This window comes from Adiantum capillus-veneris, chromosome 29 (genome assembly GCF_014529385.1).
Source record: "Adiantum capillus-veneris isolate H3 chromosome 29, ASM1452938v2, whole genome shotgun sequence".
NCBI classification, from domain to species: Eukaryota; Viridiplantae; Streptophyta; class Polypodiopsida; order Polypodiales; family Pteridaceae; genus Adiantum; species Adiantum capillus-veneris.
In genome coordinates this window covers 24,592,582-24,616,148 of record NC_140959.1, presented here as the reverse complement: position 1 = coordinate 24,616,148, position 23,567 = coordinate 24,592,582, and the positions used below count along the sequence as shown (strand labels likewise).

Sequence of the window (23,567 nt, the reverse complement as noted above, 5' to 3'; positions counted from 1 at the left end):
ATCTTTTATAATAGTTGGCCACCAAAGTCCTGCTTGAAATATTTTCCTTGCAGTGACATCTCCTGAAAATGTCCTCCTGAATTACCTGCATGAGCTTCTGTCAGTACTGCTCTTTGCTCAAATTCAGGGACACATCTCTTGATCACTTAATCAATTCCTCTCTTGTACAATACCCCTGCAATTACTATGTAAGGTTTGCTTCTTAATGCTAATCTTTTTCTTTGATCCTTAGTCATTACTTCAAGTAACACCTCTTCAATCAAAAACCGAAGCATGTCTTCATACCAATCCCCTGACTGCTCTGTCACCTGAACTAAAAACAATCCTGCGTCAGGTAATTGATCAGGTACTCATGAAGAATTAATCTCACCTGCTTCCAATCTACTGAGATAGTCAGTCAAGACATGAAGTCTTCCAAGAGTATGTATTACCACATATTCAAATTCCTGCATAAGTAGTATCCATCTGGCAAACCTTCCTGACAGATATGGTTTGTTCACCAAATAGATAAGAGCCTGATGGTCTACATAAAAGATTACCCTATTGGCTAAGAGGTAATGTCTAAATTTCTGCAATGCATATATCATTCCCAAGCATTCTCTCTCTGTAACTATGTAATTCTTTTTTGCAAGTGTCAGTACCCTGCTTGCATAGTAAATTGGCCTAAACCAACCTCGTCTAGTTTCTTGCATCAATGCTACACCTAACTGCCACATGAGATGCATCCACAAAAATATGGAATGGTAAATTCCAATCAAGATCAATTAAAATTGGTGCTACAATTAACATCTTCTTTAAAATCCTGAATGTTCTTCCTTGCTCTTTGCCTTATTCAAATATTGTATCCTTCTTTGTAAGCTTTGTTAGTGGTGTACAGACATGTACTAAATATCTCAAAAATCGGTTATGCCACTTCACCTGACCCAAAAATCTACTCATTGCTTAATTGTCCTTGGTTCTGATGCTGTACCGATTGCTTCCACCTTCCTTGGATCTATATACTCCTTCAAAAATTACATGTCCCAAGAGAACTCCTCTCTTAACTGCAAATGCACACTTGGCTGGGATTAGTGACAATCGAAATTCACTGCATTTCTGAAAACACAACCTCAAGTGCTCAAGATGCTCATGCTTCTTTCCAAAAACACTAAAATCATCCAAAAACACTAAAATCATCCAAAAAAAAACCTCATAAATGTTGTAAGGAATTCAGCAAGCACACGCTATACCACCTTTTGAAATGTTGGTGGAGCATTCTTTAAGCCAAATGTCATCACATTGCTAGCATAAACTCCCCACTCATTGAAAAAAGTTGTTTTCTCCCTGTCTTCAAGTGCCATTAAGATCTGATTGTATCCACTATAACCATCCAAAAAACTATAAAGCTCATGTCCAGCTACTGCATCCAATAGTGTATCACAAAAAGGTAATGGAAATGGATCAGTCACTCTTGCAGCATTCAGTTTCCTGTAATCTACACACACCCTGATCTTTCCATTCTTCTTGGGAACTACAACAATTGGTGACAACCAAGTAACCTCATCCAATGGGTGAATGAAACCTACAGCCAACAGTTTATTAATCTCCTCTTTACCCTGTTTGGCATAGTTAAGATTCATCCTGTATTTTTGTTGTACAACTGGAGCTGCATCTGCTTTCAAGTTAATTTTGTGTTGACAAAAGCTAGCATCTACTTCCTTCATATTTGTATATTTCCATGTAAAAATATCTTTGAATTCTAGTAACAACTCCTTCAGTTTCTCCCTAAACTCCTCATCCAGTTCTGCTGACACCCTCACTGTTTGTGGTTCCTCCTAAGTGTTCAGGTTCAGTTCCTGCAGTTCATCCTGAGTGACCCTAGCAGTTCTTTCCATCTGATGTTCAAAAGCTCTTTCTGCCTGCTTTACTGCTTCAATAGTTTCCAATCTGTAAATTTTTCAACAACTCATTACCCAATTTGGTCGTTGACTGCTTACCCTGAGCAATCAGTGCTTCCTGAATCAAAGACTTCAACCCATTATCCTGATGCTGCAAAACATACTTAGTTGCTTGACCCCCCATCCAAGAGTACACGGAGAAAAGTATCTTCCCATTATCTTTTGCACATCCACTTCAAAAATAGGTACCACTGATGAATTGGTTCTCAGAAATTCTTCTTCTACATCCTCTCCAATTTCTTCTACCATGTTCAGTCCCTCTACATGTAGTGCCCTGAAACCTGATGGTATTACCTTTCTGGCATCCATTTGCATTATGACTTTCTTCTTTCCCCTTTTGATCACAATAGAGTCTGCTCCACATAACTGCTTTACTCTTGTTGCTCTTAACCATAGTCTTCCCAACATTATTGGATAAGAATGAACAGAGTCTTCCAACCTGAGTACTACAAAGTTGGCTACAATGTGCAATCCCCTAACAGAGATCTACAAATTCCTCAAAATTCCTAAAGGTTGAACTCGCCTCTGGTCTGCCATTTTCACCTAAAAAGGAGCTGGATCCCACTTCAGGAGATTCAAACGTTTACATGCCGGCTCCGGGAGGATATTAACTCTTGACCCCCCATCCAAGAGTACACGGAGAAAAGTATCTTCCCAATAGAAGCCCCAACTACCAGTACCTTGTAATCAACATCCAAAGGTTTAACTTCACAAGCTTCTCCACAAATAGTTTCCTGAATCCTCAGCATACATTCTTGTTTCCTGATTCTTTCCTCCTACTCCTTAGTAAGTCTTTTTAATAGTTGTTGTGAAAATGCAGGTACCAACCTCAACATTTGCTTTACTGTGATGTTTATCGGAGCTGTCAACGAAGCATCATAAAATTCATTACCACCAACCTAATCTTGCAGTACATTTGGACTGTGTTCTAAAGTTCTTCTTCCCTGATCATCCAATGATCTTATAACAAAATTCCAATCCTCAGGTGGTACACCCCCTCTTTGAGAGTCTTGCACTTCCTTGAGTGGCCCTGTCCTTACTGCTTTTTAATCTTTCCAGTTTAAATTGTCCGGGTTGTCAACTTCTTCCAAGGTGGATTTTCCAACCTTAGCCTTTGCCCTAGTGACAACCATGGCATCAGTACATCCACTGGATTCTGTAATATCCTCAATTAGGAAGCTGTACAGTCACAATTATGATGCTTAAGTGTTTCTTGAGCAAGGTTGCTCTCCTGTACCTGCTGATCAGTTTTGATTTCTCTTTAGGAAACTCTTCTTGTTTCTCAATCCATTCCTCCAACACTACCATATTAGCCTCACCTGGAGATCTCTGTTGCTGCTGAGGTGGAGGTTGTTGATTTTGTTCCCGAGGCCTGTTAATATTGTTATTATTGTTATTGTTGTACATGATGATAAGAATGCCTCCATCATTTCTGTGTCTACACCACAATTCACAATCAGGACCTTGTCTATGTCCTACTGCTCCACATTGCAACTGTTGCATATTATTTTGACCTCTGCATATTATTTTGACCTCTGTTCTAGTATCCCCAATTTTGATTTTGAAACCTTCTTTGAGGTGCAGGTCCCTGATATCTCTTGTTAGCACCTTGAGGAGCTACCACATTTGCAGCTGCCTCCCTCATTTTCTGAGTAATATACTCGGGTCTTCTTCCCCTGAAATCTGAATTATAGTAATAGTTTTCATATTCATGACCAAATCTTTGACAAACCTGACAATATGGTTTTCCTGACATTCCAAACTGATTCATTCCAATTGTCTGCAATTTCTCTTGAATGAATTTGTTGATTGCATCTGCAATTACTCCTTCCTTTCCATGCTTCTTTTCATTCTTGTGCTTACCCTTATCTTTCTTCTGCTTCTTCTTTTCTTGCTTCTTCTTCTTTTTCTTCTTCTTTTCTGACCAATCTTCCTCCTCATCACTATCAGTGACAACTTCAGTATCCTAATCTGAATCATCAGTTTCTGACTCTGAGTCTGAACCCTCAATCTTCTTCTTTTTCTTCTCCTTTAGTTCTGCCTTACCTCCATATCTTCTTTCATCTCTTGCAGCTGCTTCCACCAAATCAATAAAATCCTGTGCATTTGCTAAGGGGGTCTCCCTGCTACTGCACTTCTGAACTTCTTTTTGAGCCCCTTACAAAAATAGTCTCCCAATTGCTCCATAGAAGGTTGTTGTGTTGTTTCCAACCTATTATTCAAGTTTCTGAACTTCTGTGCACAATTTTCAACCAACAAATCTTTCTGCTTCAATTTCCTCAACTTCTTCAAAATGTCTTCAGGTGTTTTATCTTCCCTGAACCTTAATAAAAATCTCTGCCTCAATCATTATAATCAGCAAAAGCCGCCATGCCATACTGCAAGAACCAATCCATGACCTTATCCTACAGCGTTGCTGCAAAATGCTCTTTCTTCATTGCATCCGGATGTAACACCTCATAACCACTTCCAGACCACCTTGTTTGCAACTGACCAGTATGGCTATCAGCATCTTGAGAAATTTTCCCGCTGAACTTTGCCGCCCCCACTTTGGAATTTGGTGCAACCATTGGAGGTGTCCGAAGTGTTTTGAGTACTCTTACCCGGAGTGGATTAAAAGGTAAAGTATTTGTTCCTGATGGTACAAACTGCAATTGTCTTCTTGCCCTAAAGATTGACTGAGTCAATAGTACATTAACCAACTGTCCCAAAAGTGGGTCTATTGTGGGAGTTGTTGTCTGTTTGCCTTTTTGGTTTGCAGGTTGGGTCTCCTGCAGTCTGTGTTCAAGTTCATGCAGTTCAGTCCCCCCCCCCCCAAACAGCTTCCTCTCCTACAGCAAGCCTCCTTACAGGTTCTTCTTGGTCATCACTACTAGACTTTTCTTCCTATCTTCCCCTTGCAGCAAACTCTCTCCTCAGTCGAAACCTTATTCCATATGAGTGTTGTGGTAAATTGGACCCTTGTCCTGACCCACTCATACATAATTTCTTCTTTTCTTCTTAAATACTGTACCAACACTTTCCTTTCATACAGACTGTAACATGAAGGTATATGCATGCCCCAAAAGGTAAAAATGAAGTAACTACCCTGTCAGCAACTGCAATTTTGATTTTCCCTGGCAAATTCGAGAAGAACCCCTTCAAGAACTTGGTTACATATTCCTCAGACTCTTCCTCGGGGTAACAGACTCTTCCTCGGGGGTTACCCAATTGGAGAATTCCCTCAGGTTGTCTATGTCCACTTGTATATCAGTTCCCTATTGTATTCCTCATTGCCATATGGTTCAGGCTGAATTCGAACCGATTGCAGGATCGCCAAAGTCTTAGGGGCTCATAGCCCTAACAGGTAATTAATACAAGAATCATGCATTGTATAGATAAACGAGGCAGGAGACTGCATATTAAAACACAGAGGGGCTCACAGCCCTAACAGGTAATTAATACAAGAATCATGCATTGTATAGATAAACGAGGCAGGAGACTGCATATTAAAACACAGAATTGCATAATAGATGAACGAGAAACACCATCATGAAGATAAGAAAGTGCTGCATTCACTTTATATTCATTATCACAATCTAACTACAAAGCAAAAACAGCAGTAAAACAACAGGGAACTGCCAAAACTGCATGTCGGTTACATCCGAAAACTGCTACACGCCATATGACCCTTCAAGACTTTAAAACTAACTAAGCATAAAGTCCTTGTGTAAACAAACCCCTAAGGCTTAAAGCTAAGACCTTAGTTACACTCAAAAAGTAAGTGCCTTGACAGATCATGCACTAACACAAACGACAATGCTTGAGTGGAAAATCTCTATAGACATGATCGCAATAAGGATTAGTTAATTCAACATCACTGAGGTCCGGGAGGCATCTAGATGCAATTACTAAATACGTTGCTAGCAGTCATGGTCTGAGATTTGTGAATTTTTCTATGATTGATTTGATCTAGCATGAGATGTCTTGTGATGTGATTTGAATGAGATCTGAATGTGATATGACGTGACTGTCTTCTTTGTACAAGTGTTGGATTTGTGTCGTCTAGTGCGTCGGTAGTTAGAGTCAGTGTCTATTAAATAGATTTATGGCTATGTCTGATTTTGCAGGCGTAATCGAGGGCGATTCCAATTCTTTCAAGAGGGGGGTATGTCACAAAGTGATGACGTGGCATGACCACTCGTGTAGACTTGATGACATGGGAAAGAGCTGTACGGACACGCTGGCTAGCAACATATGGAATCTCACAGGCTGACGTGGCAGATTGTACGCATTTTTGCATTTCACGATCGTTGCTGACGTAGCAGGTGTCACAAACTGCTCCGTGTCAAAGCCTAAAGAATGGGGCCAACTTACATATGCCAGCCAAGGGGCCTAAACCCTAAGAAGAACAAGTAACAAAAGAAATCCTACCAACTTTTGGGGACCCCGTCTGATGGGGCCCCAAGTGACATAAAGGATTCAAATAAAGCAGGATCCGCACACACGCAAAAAATGATGACGTGGCAGATTTCCAAAAATTGCACTGACATGATGCCGTGGCAAGCTGTACGGATTTTCGCGTTTTGCGCTGGCTGATGACGTGGCAGGCTGTACGGATTTTCGTAAATTGCGTTGGCAACTTTTTGGCTTTGGTTTTGGACCAAAAGCTTTTGAGTTTTAAAGGCTTTTTATTGTAACTGCAGGTTTGGGGCCAATACTCTCTGAGGTGGAATTCCGTGTCGCGTGTTGTCTCTCTCTCTCTCTCTCTCTCTCTCTCTCTCTCTCTCTCTCTCTCTCTCTCTCTCTCTCTCTCTCTCTCTCTCTCTCTCTCTCTCTCTCTCTCTCTCTCTCTCTCTCTCTCTCTCTGTGTTCAGTTGTTATTGAAAAGTTAAAAGTCAGCAGCCAACGCAAAACGCGAAAATCCGTACAGCTTGCCACATCATCAATCAACGTAATTTTCGGAAAAACCTGCCACGTCATCAGTTCCACGCAATTTCCTTTAGTGTGTGTGTGTGTGTCCTGCTTTATTTTAATCCTTTATGTCACTGGGGCACCATTGGACTGGGTCCCCATAAGTTGGTAGGACTTCTTCTTCTATTACTTGTTCTCTTAGGGTTTAGGCCCTTCGGCCGGCATCTGCAAGTGGACTCCATTCTTCAGGGCTTTGACACGTCAGTAGTTTGTTACATCTCCCCTTCTTGAAAGAGAGTAATCGAGCCGCGATTACAGCATATCTGCAAAACAACTCAAGTTAGCTCAAAAATTTCCGAGGGTCATTCCTAGGGACAATCAGTTTGCTCTTTTTGTTAAGGAGTTAGCTTCTCCTTTCGGCTCTTTTGATCAAGGAGTTAGCTTCTCCTTTCGTCCAAATCGAAATTCTTGATATTCCGGCATAGTAAAATTAGCCATCACACCCAGACCGTATCAATCTGCCACAGGTGTCTTGATGCACTAAAATTACATATCCAGGCAATCTCATCCAATTAGGAATATTCACTAGTTGGCACATCACAATGCAACACAAATGCTCACATATGCATGTTACAAGACATAGAAACATAAAGCCGCCGATGAACACTCCTCCCGCATAACCTAACAAGGTCCGGGCCGAGAGATACTCAACGACTCCCTCATCACTCCTCCCGCATAACCTAAAAAGGTCCGAACCGGGAGATATAGAGGCCTTTTACAACCAAACAACCCCCAGACCGCAGCTTGCGTGGTTTGGAGGTGCTGAGAGTAACCACTGCTCAGACTTCTTAATACTCCTCCCGCATAACCATCCAGGTCCGGCGGGCCGAGAGTCACAACAACCATTATTTTACAAGCATACATCCAAACGCTCCCCAGGCATTGGTTTGCCTCGTTCGTAGGTTTTCTAGCATACAACGAAATGCTCCCCAGGCATCGGCCTGCGTCGTTCCAAGGTTCAAACAATACCAAAATAGTAATTCTCACTTCTCCACCCGGATGTCAAATCACCAAACAATGAAACTAGTATTAAAACCAGAGTCAAACATTTCAAATCGGCACCAAGACAGGTTCAAAACAGATACCGTCCATTTCAAACACATTCCAAACAGGATCACCAAACAAGTTCAAACAAAACTCAAACTTAAAAAGCAATCTTGACATCGATCAAGCTCGAAAAGTCCACTGACTTTCCATCCTAAAACCTGCACCAAAAATTAGGGTTAGGTTCATTCCACAGGGTCGTAGCCGAGCACAGCATGGTCCATCAGCTCTTGGACAAAGAGTGTTTTCGTTGGCGGCGATGGTAGTCCCAAGATAGTAATCGCACTGGATCTCCAAAGTCATCTGCTCATGAAGAGACATCTACTGAGAGATGTCGAGAAATTTCAAGTTATAATCTGCTAAGGTTTCCATGGCAAGCATTTCAGAATACCCCACTCTGCCAGAAGTTGCACTCTGAAGGAAGATGTAAGAAACCATATAGCTTCGGGCAAAATTTTCTTGAAAGCTTGCCAAGTCCTTGCAAGTGTGCGGCTTGGTAGCTATAGACATCTGCATGGTACTGTCTCTAAGAAAAACAGCAGCTCGAAACAAATCTTGGATCCCTCTCTTGCAAGTGATCTTAATGGCTTACGCCCTGTAAGACATGAGCGATGAAGACGGGAGCGCACCCGATGCGCGATGAAGTAAGGGTGAGAGTGGCTAATAAGTCCGGGTTGGAGGGCGAAGATACCTCGAATAAATTCCAGAAGTCTCTGGATTGCTCTGTCTGCTCTTTTGTGGGACCGGTATGCTTTCAGAAAAGCACACGCCTGATGCTCTAATACCACTGTCACAAGACGCACACCAGGTGCCAATAGAAAAGAACAGACTGAACAGACTTTTAGCACTTCAATAACAAATTGAACTGAGAGAGAGAGAGAGAGAGAGAGAGAGACGACATGCGACACAGAGTGGCGAAATTCCACCCCAGAGAGTATTGGTCCCAAATCTTGGCGCCCCTTTCGGTATTTCTTTATATTGCATCAACACAGTACAAGCCAGTACTCCAGACTCTGCACCTTCTCCAGGAAGCATGCCAGAGAATGAACCCAAACCTCATATTTAAAGGCCCTAGGCCCCAAAAGCAGTTTACAGTAAAAAGCCTTCAAACTCAAAATCATCTGGTCCAAAAGCAAAGCCAAAAAGCTGCCAACGTAAATCACGGAAATCCGTACAGCCTGCCACGTCATCAACCAGCACAAAACACGGAAATCCATACAGCCTTCCACGTCATCAATCAGTGTTATTTTTGGAAAAACCTGCCACATCATCAGTTCCACTCAATTTCCTTTAGTGTGTGTGTGGGTCCTGCTTTATTTTAATCCTTTTATGTCACTGGGGCCCCATCGGATTGGGCCCCCATAAGTTGGTAGGACTTCTTCTTCTGTTACTTGTTCTCTTAGGGTTTAGGCCACTCGGCCGGCATCTGCAAGTTGACTCCATTCTTAAGGGCTTTAACACGTCAGCAGTTTGTTACAGGAGCTTCACAGCATCGACGTAGACTGCAGCAAAGGATTCAAGCCATACCACCTCGACATCCAAAGTATACATGAGGATAGATTCATGACCCATTATATCACCCTCTTGTATTGGGCACCCATTGTATCAGAGATCACACATACCCCACACAGTTCAAGCTAGTAGCACTTCTAGGTTCATTTTAGCATCTCATTTTGTACCCAGGCATGGTATCAGATTCACCAGTTTGTAACGGATTGGTCTCATAGGTCATTTTGGCCTTTTGCAGACGTTAATATATCATTTCATTTCATGCATGTGCAACTGCTGCCGCGATGAGATGCTACTAATCAGATTTATAGTATTAATTAATCTCAGTTCTCTGAGGTGTTAGTGTGCACCATATCTCAATCAACAAGTTGAATGTTCACTGTGTCACAAACTGATGACGTGGCAGCCTGCACCAACCCCAGAATTGCGCCGGCAAGCTGACTGTACGGACAGTCCACGTGGCAGTTGTACCGACGCCGCAAATTGCGTTGATTGCTGACGTGGCTGTTTTCCGCAAATTGCACTGACATGGCTGACGTGGCATTCCCCACGGATCAGCTTTGGGACAATAGCTTTTTAGTTTAAAGATTTTTCGGGCTCTGCTTCTGGGCATCCCTTGTACTTATAAATAAGTGGGCTAGGCTTCACTTCTTAGAGCATCTGGACGCAGAGTCTGAGAGTGAGCGCCTGTAAGGTGCAGCGGAATGAATGTTGTTCTTTCTCAAGATGAGTGCTCCATAATGTTGTTCTTATGGAAGGGAGAGCCTTCCGTTCTTAATGAGAGAGTGCAATGATCATAAACAAAGTGAATGGACACTGTGCGTGTAAGTGTATGAAACTGAGAGATAGAGAGCGAAGAGAAATACGACACCAAGACGTTGTAAAACCCTCCTCCGAAGGCCCCACTCTCGTTGGCGAGAGTGGTCTACGATTGATTGCACAAACTGGTACAAAGTGGATGCATGTGACTGATGCAAGTCTAGGCTAGATCGATGACAACGACAGGGATGGCGAGACCGATCTAAGGGCTGAATACTGACGCCTTTGTACTGCTGTCCAAAGACGCAAATGGCTGAAATCTGACGCTTCCTATCTGCTGTCCAAAAACGTTGATAGGCTGAATTTTGCTACAGCTGAAAACGCAAGAGAAAACGCTGCCTTTGCTGGTCTTTATGGCTGAAAATCTGTTGTTCTGTTCTGCTGAAAACGCAAAGGTTGTGGGTAATTCTGATATGTTGAAAACGCCATCAAGGGGGGTCGTCTATGGTGATAGTTCCTTGGAGGAAAAACGCTAGGGCTGCGACTATCTAGCGATGAAGCTAGGATGAAAAATGCTAGGGGCTGAGGATGCCTGGCGAGGATGCTTGATGAAAACGCTAGGGATCTGAGTCCTTGCTTGGAGGTAAAACGCTACCAATGGAGGTTCTTGCTGAGAAGTTGTCTGTTGAGCGATGGAGGTCCTGCTGCCTCTTCTGCCAATTAGTGCTAGTTTAGGTTTGCTTATATACAAACTTACTCAATTTGCCCTACTTACTTTCCAACAAAAGTCACTTAAAAATAATAAGTGAAAAATGTCAAAAATAGGTAAAATAGGCTAAATGCACTAGAAAATTCCCTTGAAGGATTCTTATGGATTCTGATTGGAATGCTTATGATCATGTTGTGTGCAACCACAAGATATGCATCTACACTAAGTGCCTGGGCATGCACGGTCTACGAACAGACTAACAAAAGTGCCAGATCACTTCTAATCTAGACTGACTGGATTGACGGAACCCTTGTTATGTTGTAGCTTGTCCACGGACACATAGGGTTGGATGTGTCACGTGACATCCTCTCCTTTTCACAGTGAGGTACTGCTACCGAATTGTATGGCGTCGAGGGAGATCGCGAGTAGCATCCGGAATCCAGGAAGGGACTCTTCGCTGGCCCACTTTGATGTGTGGGTCGTGCGGTACTTGAACTTATTAAAGGTCTGGAATGCTTGCTTCTTTGGGCCGCGCCGAAAGCGACACAAAGTCTTCACTGGCTCCTTCAATGCTTCAACTTCGTCGAGAGTCATGCTTCTTTCTTCTTCAAGAATCTCCATGGCTGAAAATTCCTGAAACCGTTTCCAACACAAAACCATGAACATACCTATTCCAGGTAAAGTGAGTGGAAAAAATCTCGTCTTCCTCAAAGACTGTGCATGCAATGTAAATGAACAAATAGACGGAGTGCCAAACCGTTCACCACATACACGCAAACCATGAGATCGAATCTTTCTCTTTGGATCTAAAGCAATCAACTGTGGCAATTCACAACGGAAATGCCCATGCTTGGTGCTCATACTTTCATGTGCTCTTTCTACCACTGTGTCATGCCAAGGGAGAAACATGGATTGTGACTTCCTTGAATGCATACTTTTCAGCTTTTCATGAACAATCCGCATACATTCGTGCTCATTCATGAGCGAAACGTGCTCAACGTACAATATGTCATGCCTAGGAAAAGGGATCACATAAAGACGCTGACTAAAATAAAGGAAACGATCACGAATGAAACACTCCAACAATGCGTGCGTACTAATCATGCGAACACATAATACTTCCTGTGAGGGTTCTTTGGACCTAGGCTTGAGAGCCAAGATTGGTTCTTCGTAATTGATCGAATCTGCAACGAGGTTAGCTTCGCTAGAAAAAGTATCAACTAACACATCATCTTTGTGAACAATCACATCATCTTCATGCAAATCATCATGCTTGTGAGAAATCACATCGTGATCATGTAAATCATCATGCTTGTCATTGTCATCCAAATCATCATGCTCATCATTATAATTCAAATCATCATGTGTATCATCATGCAAATCATGTGTGTCCTGCTTTGGAGAAGAAGAGACTGAGAGAGTCTCCTTTTCCTGAATTCGTTCAATCTTCGCCTGCACATTTGGAATGAGAGAGGGAGAATGAACAACTTGCTGTCCACGAATGACAATGGGAGAGTCGCCCAATCAATGAGAGGGTTATGCTTATGAAACCATCGAATGCCCAATCATATCACATCCTGAGAGAGGAGAGACAAAAAAAATTCTACAGAAAGCAGCTTGTTGAACTGTAAACAACACATCAAGGCACTCTTTCGTGATGAGAGAGTCCATACCAGGAGCAAAGCCAGAGACCTCGAGAGGAGATTTCTGACTACCTCTAGGCGGGCTCTCTTAAAAAGAGAGGAACTGATCACATCGAGCATACTGCCTGGGTCAAACAATATGACAAAACGCTGCCCTGTCATATGACCATAACATTTAATGAGAGACTCATCAATGGAAGGGTCAAGAGAAACTTGGGACACACTCGTGTTGTCAGTGATTGCATTGACAGAGGAAGTGGGTTCTGTGGATTCTTTAGATTCATTAGAGTCAAGCTTAGGACATGTTCTTTTTATGTGACCCTGACCCTTAATGTGACAATGAAAACAACAACTTTCCTTAGAATAAGTGCTTTGCTCTTCCAACGTGATGCATCCTCCTAAAATTCCTTGTGCTACCTTTTCATCTGGAGTGAGCTTAGGTTTAGCAAATGTATTAGCCTTACCCTTAGGTTCATTGGAAGAGTTCTTTTCTGCGAAACTATTGGAAGACTGGTTAGAAGAGTTACCGTTCTTACCATTCTTGAGGGTTCTAAGAAGTCTGTGAGGTACTTGTGGAAGCCTTGTTCTCCTTATGCTTTCCCTTGTTGTGCTTCATCTCCTGTGCGAGAGCAATCGCTACCGCCTTGTTGAGATCGATTGGATCAAAGACTTCTACATCAAACTTAATGTAGTCGTCTAACCCAAAAAGGAATGCCTCTTTGCGCTCATCATCCGACTTGCGTAATTGAGTACCTAGCTGAAAAACACGATTAGAAAAAGACATAACCGGCATACCATTTTGCTTGAGAGCGCGCCAATCGTCGTTCAATCGTGCGAGGTACTGAGGTTGCATAAACCGCGCCTTGACTTTGTCTTGGAAATCAACCCAATTGAAGGAAAGGGGCGTGAATTCGCCGGCTTCCTCTAGGTGCACGGCTAACTGTGCCTCTTGCCATGCGTGGTACCAATTGATGGCATCACCGGCAAGGTACCTAGCTGCCGTCAAAACTTTGCTATTTCCTGTCTTCTTAGTTGTCGCAAAATAAGCATTAAATTGATGCAACCAAGAATGAATAACCGTAGCATCCATCTTACCATCATACTTACTGAAAGTCAACTTCTCTGTGACTGGGTTGTTGGAGTCCGCATCCCGGCTTGCGTCACTTGAGGAACTACCAACATCTTTGGCTGGTTCAGATTTCGAGGCAAGAACTTGTCGAACCAATTCTTGAGTGATGAGGTCTCTTTGAGCCTCTCGATCGGCCTCCAAGGCCGCTCGTTTTGCTTCAGCTTCCTCTTGTCTTTGTGCTTTTCTTTCTTCTCGTTCATCGCGCTCGCGTTCCAAGGCAATGCGAGTCGCTTCCGCGATTCGCTTCTCGTTGTTGGGCCATCATGTCCAGCATCGACTTGACCATTGCCTCCATGGAAGTTGGTACAACTCGTGGCGTAGATGGAGAAGGGGGAGGGTCGGAAAAATCTCTTGGTGGGGAAAACTCTTCGTCGCCTCTCTCATGCTCATCACCTGTATGCGAAGTATCCATTCCGCTTCGGGTGATGATCATGCACTATGATCTTTGGTTCTTAAGTTCACGAGGAACTTGGGTTCTTGAGGGTCTTGGGTCCTTGGGTTCTTGAGGGTCTTGAGGTTCTTGAGGTTTTCTTTCGCTTGCAATCTGTGTTTGAGAAAGATCTTCTCTTCACCCGAGTTCTGCTCTTTTCCTCGGGCGCACCCCTTAGCGGCCTTACGCTCACACCAAGGTTTCTTTTTCCCACCTCACGTCAATTGGCCGGCCGCTAAGTGCACGGTCCGCTCTCAATGAGTGAAAAGAGGCACAACGGGAGGCTGGAGAAGCCCTTCTATCTTTGGATTCCTGTCACTCTTCAAAAACACGATTAGGAATCGACACGCCCAAGCGAACTTGGGTTCGTGTGACCCCAACAAGCAAAAAAAAATCTTGTGATTCTTGTGGTTCTTTCCTTGAGTGATACAGAACACTGCCAAAGCTTTGATACCAATGTAAGGTGCAGCGGAATGAATGCTGTTCTTTCTCAAGACGAGTGCTCCATAATGTGCTCAAGGTTCCTTTTTGTTCTTATGGAAGGAAGAGCCTTCCGTTCTTAATGAGAGAGTACAATGATCATAAACAAAGCGAACGGACACTGTGCATGCAAGTGTATGAGATTGAGAGATAGAGAGAGAAGAGATATACGACACCAAGACGTTGTAAAACCCTCCTCCGAAGGCCCCACTCTCGTTGGCGAGAGTGGTCTACGATTGATTGCACAAACTGGTACAAAGTGGATGCATGTAACTGATGCAAGTCTAGGCTAGGTCGATGACGACGACGGGGATGGCGAGACCGATCTAAGGGCTGAATACTGACGCCTTTGTACTGCTGTCCAAAGACGCAAATGGCTGAAATCTGACGCTTCCTATCTACTGTCCAAAAACGCTGATAGGCTGAATTCTACTGCGGTTGAAAACGCAAGAGAAAACCCTGCCTTTGCTCGTCTTTATGGCTGAAAATCTGTTGTTATGTTCTGCTGAAAATGCAAGAGTTGTGGGTAATTCTGATATGCTGAAAACGCCGGCAAGGGGGCTCGTCTATGGTGATAGTTCCTTGGAGGAAAAACGCTAGGGTTGGGACTATCTGGCGATGAAGCTAGGATGAAAAACGCTAGGGGCTGAGGATGCCTAGCGAGGATGCTTGATGAAAACGCTAGGGGATATGAGTCCTTGCTTGGAGGTAAAACGCCACCAATGGAGGTTCTTGCTGAGAAGTTGTCTGTTGAGCGATGGAGCTCCTGCTACCTCTTCTGCCAATTAGTGCTAGTCTAGGTTTGCTTATATACAAACTTACTCAATTTGCCCTACCTACTTTCCAACAAAAGTCACTTAAAAATAATAAGTGAAATGCAAAAATAGGTAAATAGGCTAAATGCACTGGAAAATTCCCCTGAAGGATTCTGATGGATTCTGATGGGAATGCTTATGATCATGCTGTGTGCAACCAGAGGATATGCATCTACACTAAGTGCTTGGGCATGCACGGTTTGCAAGCAGACTAACAAAAGTGCCAGATCACTTCTAATCTAGACTAACCGGACTGACGGAACCCTTGTTATGATGTAGCTTGTCCACGGACACATAGGGTTGGATGTGTCACGTGACAGCGCCTGCCTACTCTCTTGTACTTTGAACACAGACTAATATAAAAAGAAATACCGAAAGGGGCGCCAGTCTATGGGACCGATACCTCTAGGCACGGAACTACGTTGAGCCGTCTCGTATTTGTGAACTGTTTTGAAGTGAATCTTTGTTGTGTCGAGGTAGAATCTTGACTTGGGGTGTCCAAGTTTGTTATAGTGGTATCAGAGTGCAGCCAATTTCTCTTCTACCCGGAAATCCGATCCCTTTCCCTCGGCACTTTGAATTCCAACAAGAATTAGTCGACTTCTTCTGCATCTGCGAATGCGAGAGGAGATTACGAAGAAGATTCTCATGAGCAAAGAGAGGAAGAGTACGGCCCACATTGGCCTACTCAATTTGAGATTGAAGAGATGGAACATCGACAACTGGTTGACGAGGCAACAAAGCAGATGATTAAAATTGCGAAGAATCCAAAATTTGTAAAATTTTGTCTCAGCAATCCATCGCAGAAGTACACACCCAGTAGCAGAAAGCCACAGAACCACCCATCAAACCGGCAATCAAGAAACCTCCTCCTCCGAGGATGTTTACAGAGCAAGAATTACAAGAGGTGGTTCAGACACAGATCAGCCGGCTTTTGGACGCAAACAACAAATCCAAAAAGCACGAGAAAAGCACAAAAAAGAACCTCTCTGGTTATTTGAGTCGTCAATCTTCTTATGCATCGGTAAGAAAGCAGAAGAAGCGTGTACAATTTGAAGGACTACCCAGTTCTTCTTCTTCTTCTTCTTCTTCTTCTTCTTCTAGTTCTTCTAGCTCTTCTGACTCGAGCAAAGAAGACAGAAAAGCGAAGCAAAAAGCGAAGCAAAAAGCAAAGCTTTGGAAAGGGCAAGAAAAAGGCAAAGAAGCCTAGATTTCGCCCAGTTTCTAACAGTTCTACAGAGGAGTCATCCTCAAACAGTTCGGACTCCGACGATCACATGTTTTATGCAAAGAAGAAGCGTTTTTACAGAGCAGCAGATGCGGTGGGCTAACATCTTGTCACAGTTTCACTTCCAGATTGTCCATGTACAGGGACAGAAGAATTTGGTGGCGGATGCTTTGTCCCGGAAGCAGTTAGTCTTGGCTATTTCCGCGATTCATCATAGAAGCTTCGAGGACACGGTCGATCAGTACGCCACAGATCCAGCTTTTTCGGATATATTCACTCAATACAGAATGGGGAGGTAGTAGCGGGATATTCCTTACGGAATGGCTACTTGATGAAGAAAACGATCTTGTGCATTACACAGCCGTTGAGGGAAAAGATTCTTGCTAAATGCCATTGTCCACCGTTTACAGGTCACCGCGGCAGATCGACACCGTCGCGATTTGAAATTAAAGGAAGACAATTGGGTGCTCTTACGTTTCGAGTATACACGCCTAAGAAAGTAAAAAAGAAAGGAGCGGCTTTTTCCAAAGCTTAGCATGAGGTACTATGGACCTTTCCAGATAAAGGAAAAGATAAATGATGTCTCCTTTAGACTGAAGTTGCCTGATACTTGGAGAATTCACAATGCTTTTGATATGAGTCTCTTGAAGCCTTTTAAAGGCGATGTGCCCGATGATGGGGAGCGAGATGAGCAACCCAAACTGGAGGAAAGCAAGGAGATACTTGTTCCAGAACAGATATTGGCACATAAAGATAGAAAGATTAAAGGTAAAGTGATCAGACTGTTCTTGGTTAAATTCAAGAACTATCCTGCATTGGATGCGAAGTGGATGGAGGAGAAGAACCTAGCAGATACTCCTCAAATTTTGGAACTTTACCTTGAAGCATTCGGTTTAGCATAGTCTACTCCGATACAACCCCGATTTCAGCATGGGTGAATCTAGTGCAGCGGGCTTGCACAAGAGGGGAGTCACTCCGCTCCTTTGTTGACAGATTATCCCGATTTTTGATATAGAATCACCCATGTCCCTTTGAGTTTCAGGCATACTGCTTGGCTGACAGTATTATGTTGTATGACTTTATTTATGAACTGGAATTCCTGAAAATGAAAATGATATTGATTAGTTGTACTTGACTTGTTTGAGTGCTGGAACTGAAAGACGAAATGACTGCAGCATTTCGGTCTCATAAATCTCTATAGATTTGATTGCAATATGGATTAGTTAATCAAGCATCTGTGAGGTCCTGACTGGATCTAGATGCGATTACTAAATACATTGCCGATTAATCATGGTCTAAGATTTGGAATGAATTTGAATGTGATTTGTCATGTGATGTCAAGTGATGTCCTGTGATGTCAAGTGATGTGACAGTCGGATCGGTACATGTGCTAGATGTGTCGTGCCTAGTGCGTCGGTACTAACAATCAGTGTCTACTAAGACAGTTTATGGCCTCTGTCTATTTTTGCAGGCATAATCGACGACAATTACAATTCTTTCAAGAGAGGGGTATGTCACAAACTGATGACGTGGCAGCCTGCAGGAACCCTTGAATTGCGCCGACAGACTGACTGTACGGACAGTCCACGTGGCAGTTGTAGATACACCGCAAATTGTGTTGATTGCTGAGGTGGCAATTTTTTGCAAATTGCGCTGACATGGCTGATGTGGCATTGCGTACGAATCAGCGTAAATTGCACTGGCTGATTTTGCTGGCAGCTTTTGGGACAATTGCTTTTGAGTTAAAAGCTTTTGAGTTTAAAGATTTTTGGGACTCTGCTTTTGGGCATCCCTTGTACTTATATATAAGTGGGCTAGGCTTCACTTCTCAGAGCATCTGGACGCAGAGTCTGAGAGTGAGCGCCTGCCTACTCTCTTATACTTTGAAGATAGATATATATAAAAAGAAATACCGAAAGGGGCGCCAGTCTTTGGGGCCAATAACTCTGGGCAAGGAACTACGCCGGGCCATGTCATCTTTGTGAACTGTTTTGAAGTGAATCTCTGTTGTGTCGCAGTAGAATCTTGACTTGGGGTGTCCAAGTTTGTTACACATTGGCACTTCCTAAAGAAAGTGAGAGAAGGCATTTGAAGTAACAGGGAAAAGCCTGTGTGTGTGTCTCTAGTGAAATCCCTTGCAAGTGTCAAAGTCCAATCAATTGGGCAAAGGGCACTACCTTGACAACATGCACCTAAACCTAAATTGGTTTGAGGAGGCATCAGCAGGATCTCTAGGAGAGTTTTACTCCACACACTGGCTGCATCAACTTACAGAGCCTTTGACTAGCTCTTGCCTAGAGCTGGCGTATCATGTTTATGCTGAATTATTTATGAGCCATAATCAGATGTAGAAAGTATACCTCTGGTGGCCTTGTTGGCACACCGAACGTAAGCGATAAACAATATGTTTTAGCTAGTTTCACATAACAGTGCATTTGAAGAGCCAGATCCAATTAGTTTTTCTGACAGAAGTATTGATTTATGAACACAAAGTTGGGGAAACAGGGCATTTGCTTATTTGCACCCTGCCTTAACATTGTGCAAAAAAGGAAAACAAATCAAAGCATAACCTTCAACAGTGCATCCAAACTTCTGCCAGAGAATAGATGAGAGTATGCCAATTTTGATGGGAACCATGGTGGCTTCTACCCAATATCATTCCCCTCACCACACAAGCCCGTTTCCCCTTACCACAACAAGCCCATTTTGGATAAGTTTAATCTGTCTGCTATAAGAATCTTACAAATTGCCAACGCCTCAGGTCTCAGTCAGAATAAACAAAGAAGCACCTACTGAAAAGTGTGCAGCACCACCAAAAATCTAAATCATTGCAAGCACTGTAAATGGAATGACTTACCTATGATGCTTACAAAGTCTTGATACAAACATACAACACAGTTCTCACCTAAAATAGTTATAGTGGTCACCTCAAATGCCTATGGAGGCCAGCATAAACGTACTACACAAAAAGCTAAGCACACTAAACTTCTAACCACAGGAATTGATCAGACAAACTAATAATTCTTGTCCTTGTGAAAACATCAGCAATAAGCCCCTCACTTAAAGTGAGCCCATGATTCTTAACTACTTCGATTTATACAAGCAAAGGAGCATGCACAAAGAGATTGTTAAGACTCTTTTAACCATAAGCTGCACACTCCTGCACTACTCATCACAAGAGAAAATTAGCCTATAGCCAAAGTTCAAACCAAGTGCCAAATACCAAGTGCCTAAGCTAAAGCAGTGCATTACGGCTTCAACATCGGAGCATAAACCTGATCAAAAAGCTGCCCAGAAACCGGTTCATGTCATCGGTTCTCTAGAGTAGGTGCAAACTAGTATCAACTACTTCACATGGAGCACAGGGAATTTCACTATGATTAACCAGGAGAAGATCAGTACACCAAACCATTATGATTGGTTAGAACAATTTTTATTAAGATAATTCAAGAAAGCAATAATTACATCGTATTCAAGAAAAACTGGATAAATAAATTGCTTACCCGAACTGTTCCCATAAGTTTTTGGGAATAAAGGTAAAGATTGTGTATTTTGTATTTGAGATTTTATTGTCACAAAATGAATCTAGGCATAGGGCGCGGTCATTTATGTACACAATTCTCTTCATTAGACCTATGCCAAAACAATACGCAACACATTAATGAGCATGCCAGGCAATGCAAGAAAGCAATTCTAATAGAAAGAGGCCATATAAAGAAATCTAATTAAAAACGGTAATTAAGACTTTTGACAGATTTCCTATTAAACAAACCCAGTACAATGTGAATCCTTTAAAGGCTAAAATCCCAGAAATTGACGGATAAGGAATTACCGCCTTAGTCCCTGCTCTGCATGCTACAAAGCTCCCTGCAGCTTGCCCTCTCCCAATTCATGCCTGCTTTCTCAGTGCCCCGCCGCTGCTCATGCTTGACTGGAAGAAGTAGAGCAGAGAGAGAGCCGCCTAGACGAGCCGTGCCCTGGAGCACCAAAAAGACTCTATCAAAGTTGACGATGCGGAAGCGATGGACCAAGGGGGAGAGAGAGAGAGAGAGAGACTTATGAACCAGCAATGAATTGATATAATACAATGGGGCTTGGGGTGCCTATATACTAGTAGCCTTGGGGTCATAAGTACCCCCCTAAGCAAATTGCCTTACCCAAGATTTGACAAATCATTAAAATAAATACCTAAAGCCAAAAAGAAAATTGGGATCACATTGGACTATTCACTTGAGACGTTATAACTTTAACACCTTCTTTGCAGCTCATAATGGACACAAATAGTGAGACTAAGTTGATGAAGAAGCTACCGTGGACACTCCAGCAACACTTGTCATGTTGTGGATACACCTCAAATGATTTTGCTATTATCAACGTATCACCTGAGAAGAATGCCATGCTGAGTACCAGTTGCCTCATTGAAAATTGAACTATAGACCACACTACCTCCAAGAACCCCATTTGTGAACTGTGAACACATCACGTCCAAACTTTCTTAAATAATAAACTTTGAAACACACCTCCAGCCAACAACAATGGATTGGTGCACTCATCCATAATGTTTTAGATACATCGCATTGTTCCTTGCATGTGCTTTGAACTTCGACCTGCGGGCTCAAACACCAATAACTTGAACTCCAACATACGGGTTCAAATATGTCGCATTGGTTCCTTGCGAGATGCATGTGCATTGAACTCCGACCCACAAGTTCAAATGCCAATAACTTGAACTCCAATTGTTTGTCAATATGTGCCGCTCACAAGCATCTCCCTGGTTGAAGCTAGTTACGGCAACCGCCAATTGACTAGAGATATGGCGTCATGGCCGCCACCACATTTGCCATGCCGATCTCCTCTGTCGAATATTTATCATCGTTATCTCTATCAAGCTTGCTTATGCCTTTATCCTCTTGTGACTTCCTGCTTTTGCCTTTGGCTTTGCATTCGGGAGCCAAACAAAGCGTCTTCTCACATTTATAAAAATGGCTCTTAAACCTCAAGGGTACCGAGGAAGCTAAGTGAGCACTGGTATTGCCATCCTTGTGCAAGCTTGCCTTTGCCTTTGTCCTCTAACAAACTCGCACATTTGCTTTCGGCTTAACAATCCCAAGCCAAACAAATTGATAGCTTCCTTGAGGACTTCGTCCATGTATAGGCCACTAATTGGGTACTGGTCGATCCACTTTCCATAGCTTCTAATGGGTGTTGGAGGGGGGAGAGAGAGAGAGAGAGAGATTTAGAAAGAGAGAGAGAGAGAGAGAGAGAGAAAGAGAGATTCCACACAATATACCAGGAGTGACAGAGTTCCACCCCAAGATGTCGTGGCCCCAAAACCCCAGCGCCCCTTTAGGTCTTTCTTTTTTATTGCTCTTGAGATGGTACAAATGTTGGAGGGAATTCCTCTTTGCAATCTGCAACTACTAGACTGTCAGAGCCCTCCCCCAAGGCCCGTATCTAAAAGCCCCAAACCTAAAAGGATCAAATCGCAGACGTTCTTTTAGATACATCTCACTGATTCCTTGCCAGATGCCACATCAGCATTCGCGATTTGAGTTGCCTTTTACAAGCCAGTAGTCACGTCATGAGTTCGTCGTGTTAACTACTACAAGATTGAAGATCAATGCCAAGCCTTCTTGATCCCTGGCCGAGGCCGTGGAACAAGAGCTAATGGAAGCGCATCCTCATCATGTGGTAGGGGGCACAGAGCTATCATGGATCAAACGATCGAGCAATTGTAAACCAACAAACAAAGTAATTTGAAGAGCATTGTAGTGTGGAAACTACTACCGACTCCGACCATATTTGCATGAGGTGTGAGGGATCGGGGTAGTGTGGTCCACAGACAAAACCAATGGTAAACGACTAAAGTCCTCTGTATGTAGCAATGTATGGCTCCTATTTGTACAATTCCGTCTATAGCAATGCACGATGGAATGTAGTGTGCCCAAGTCTGAGTAGCCTCCAAAGTGTGGCATAGAACAAAATCCATTACTAAAACCTTAGTCCATGTCTCCAATCTAGCAAAGGATAGATACAAGGAGAGCATGGGACTCTGTCTCTTACCTAGAAGAGAGCACTCCTAGTGCACATGTCGCAAAATGAACAACTGGACTAATAATTGGACCAATGCTATCACCATTGTACTAAGCTGAAGAGAACTACAAGCTAGAAAAGCACTAGCTATGAAGGATCAAGGAACATGGGAGCGTGGGCTACATCTTTAAGATCTCTTGGGATAGTTTCCTACGACGTTAAAAATCTCTTCTTCTTCTTCTTCTCTCTCTCTCTCTCTCTCTCTCTCTCTCTCTCTCTCTCTCTCTCTCTCTCTCTCTCTCTCTCTCTCTCTCTCTCTCTTCATCCTAACAGCTAGCACTATAGGGGGACACAACATATTGGTATGGGCAGATGACATCATGGTTTCAATCACATGGATTTAGCATGGATAGATTGCCCCCATTCCAGTATTTCCTTAGATGCACCCTCCCTTTCTCACAGACGGACAGAGACCACTAGACTCGTACGTCAGAATCTGATTCAGCTAGATACGAGGAGCACATGGATACAGCCGATACGAGAGTTGGGCACGTAGATGGCTTTCTATAGAGAGCATCTTTTCAAACTAACAGAGGATGGATATGTGATTAGGCCTGCCTATATGGACACTCATTTATCCTATGGGATACAATGTGCTATTGGTCAGATGCGCACATCATCGCATCAGCTAGAGATTGAGACTCGCAGATTTAGGAGAGTACCAACAGAGGCCAAGATATGCCAGTTGTGTCATATAGAGCCAAAGACAAAGTTACACCACATTTGTCATTGTCCGGTATCCTATGAGATACGAGGCCACTTTCATTGTCTATTCATAGAGGGCTTTGGACTATTGGCTACAGTCATGAAATATCAAGATCAGAGATGCCTCGGGTTG

The 23,567-nt window shown here is 43.1% G+C and overlaps 1 protein-coding gene across 3 annotated transcripts in view; it reads right to left on the bottom strand.

Moving 5' to 3' along the window:
• The window catches only part of ALA2 (aminophospholipid ATPase 2), a 125,360-nt gene extending 104,652 nt beyond the window's left edge, over positions 1-20,708 (bottom strand). For 2 of the 3 annotated variants that reach the window (XR_015187080.1, XM_086505239.1), the window contains exons 1-2: positions 20,469-20,708; positions 20,140-20,269 (exon numbers count right to left, since the gene is read on the bottom strand). Coding sequence is in view for 1 of the 3 variants with exons in the window: in XM_086505239.1 (XP_086361365.1) it covers positions 20,140-20,264 (125 nt within the window). In the remaining 2 variants the exon portion in view is untranslated. Of the gene's footprint in view, positions 1-918; positions 1,044-20,139; positions 20,271-20,468 lie in introns of those variants that run through there. The other variant, XM_086505240.1, reaches the window with a different exon arrangement.
• Between the last annotated feature and the right edge of the window lie 2,859 nt (positions 20,709-23,567).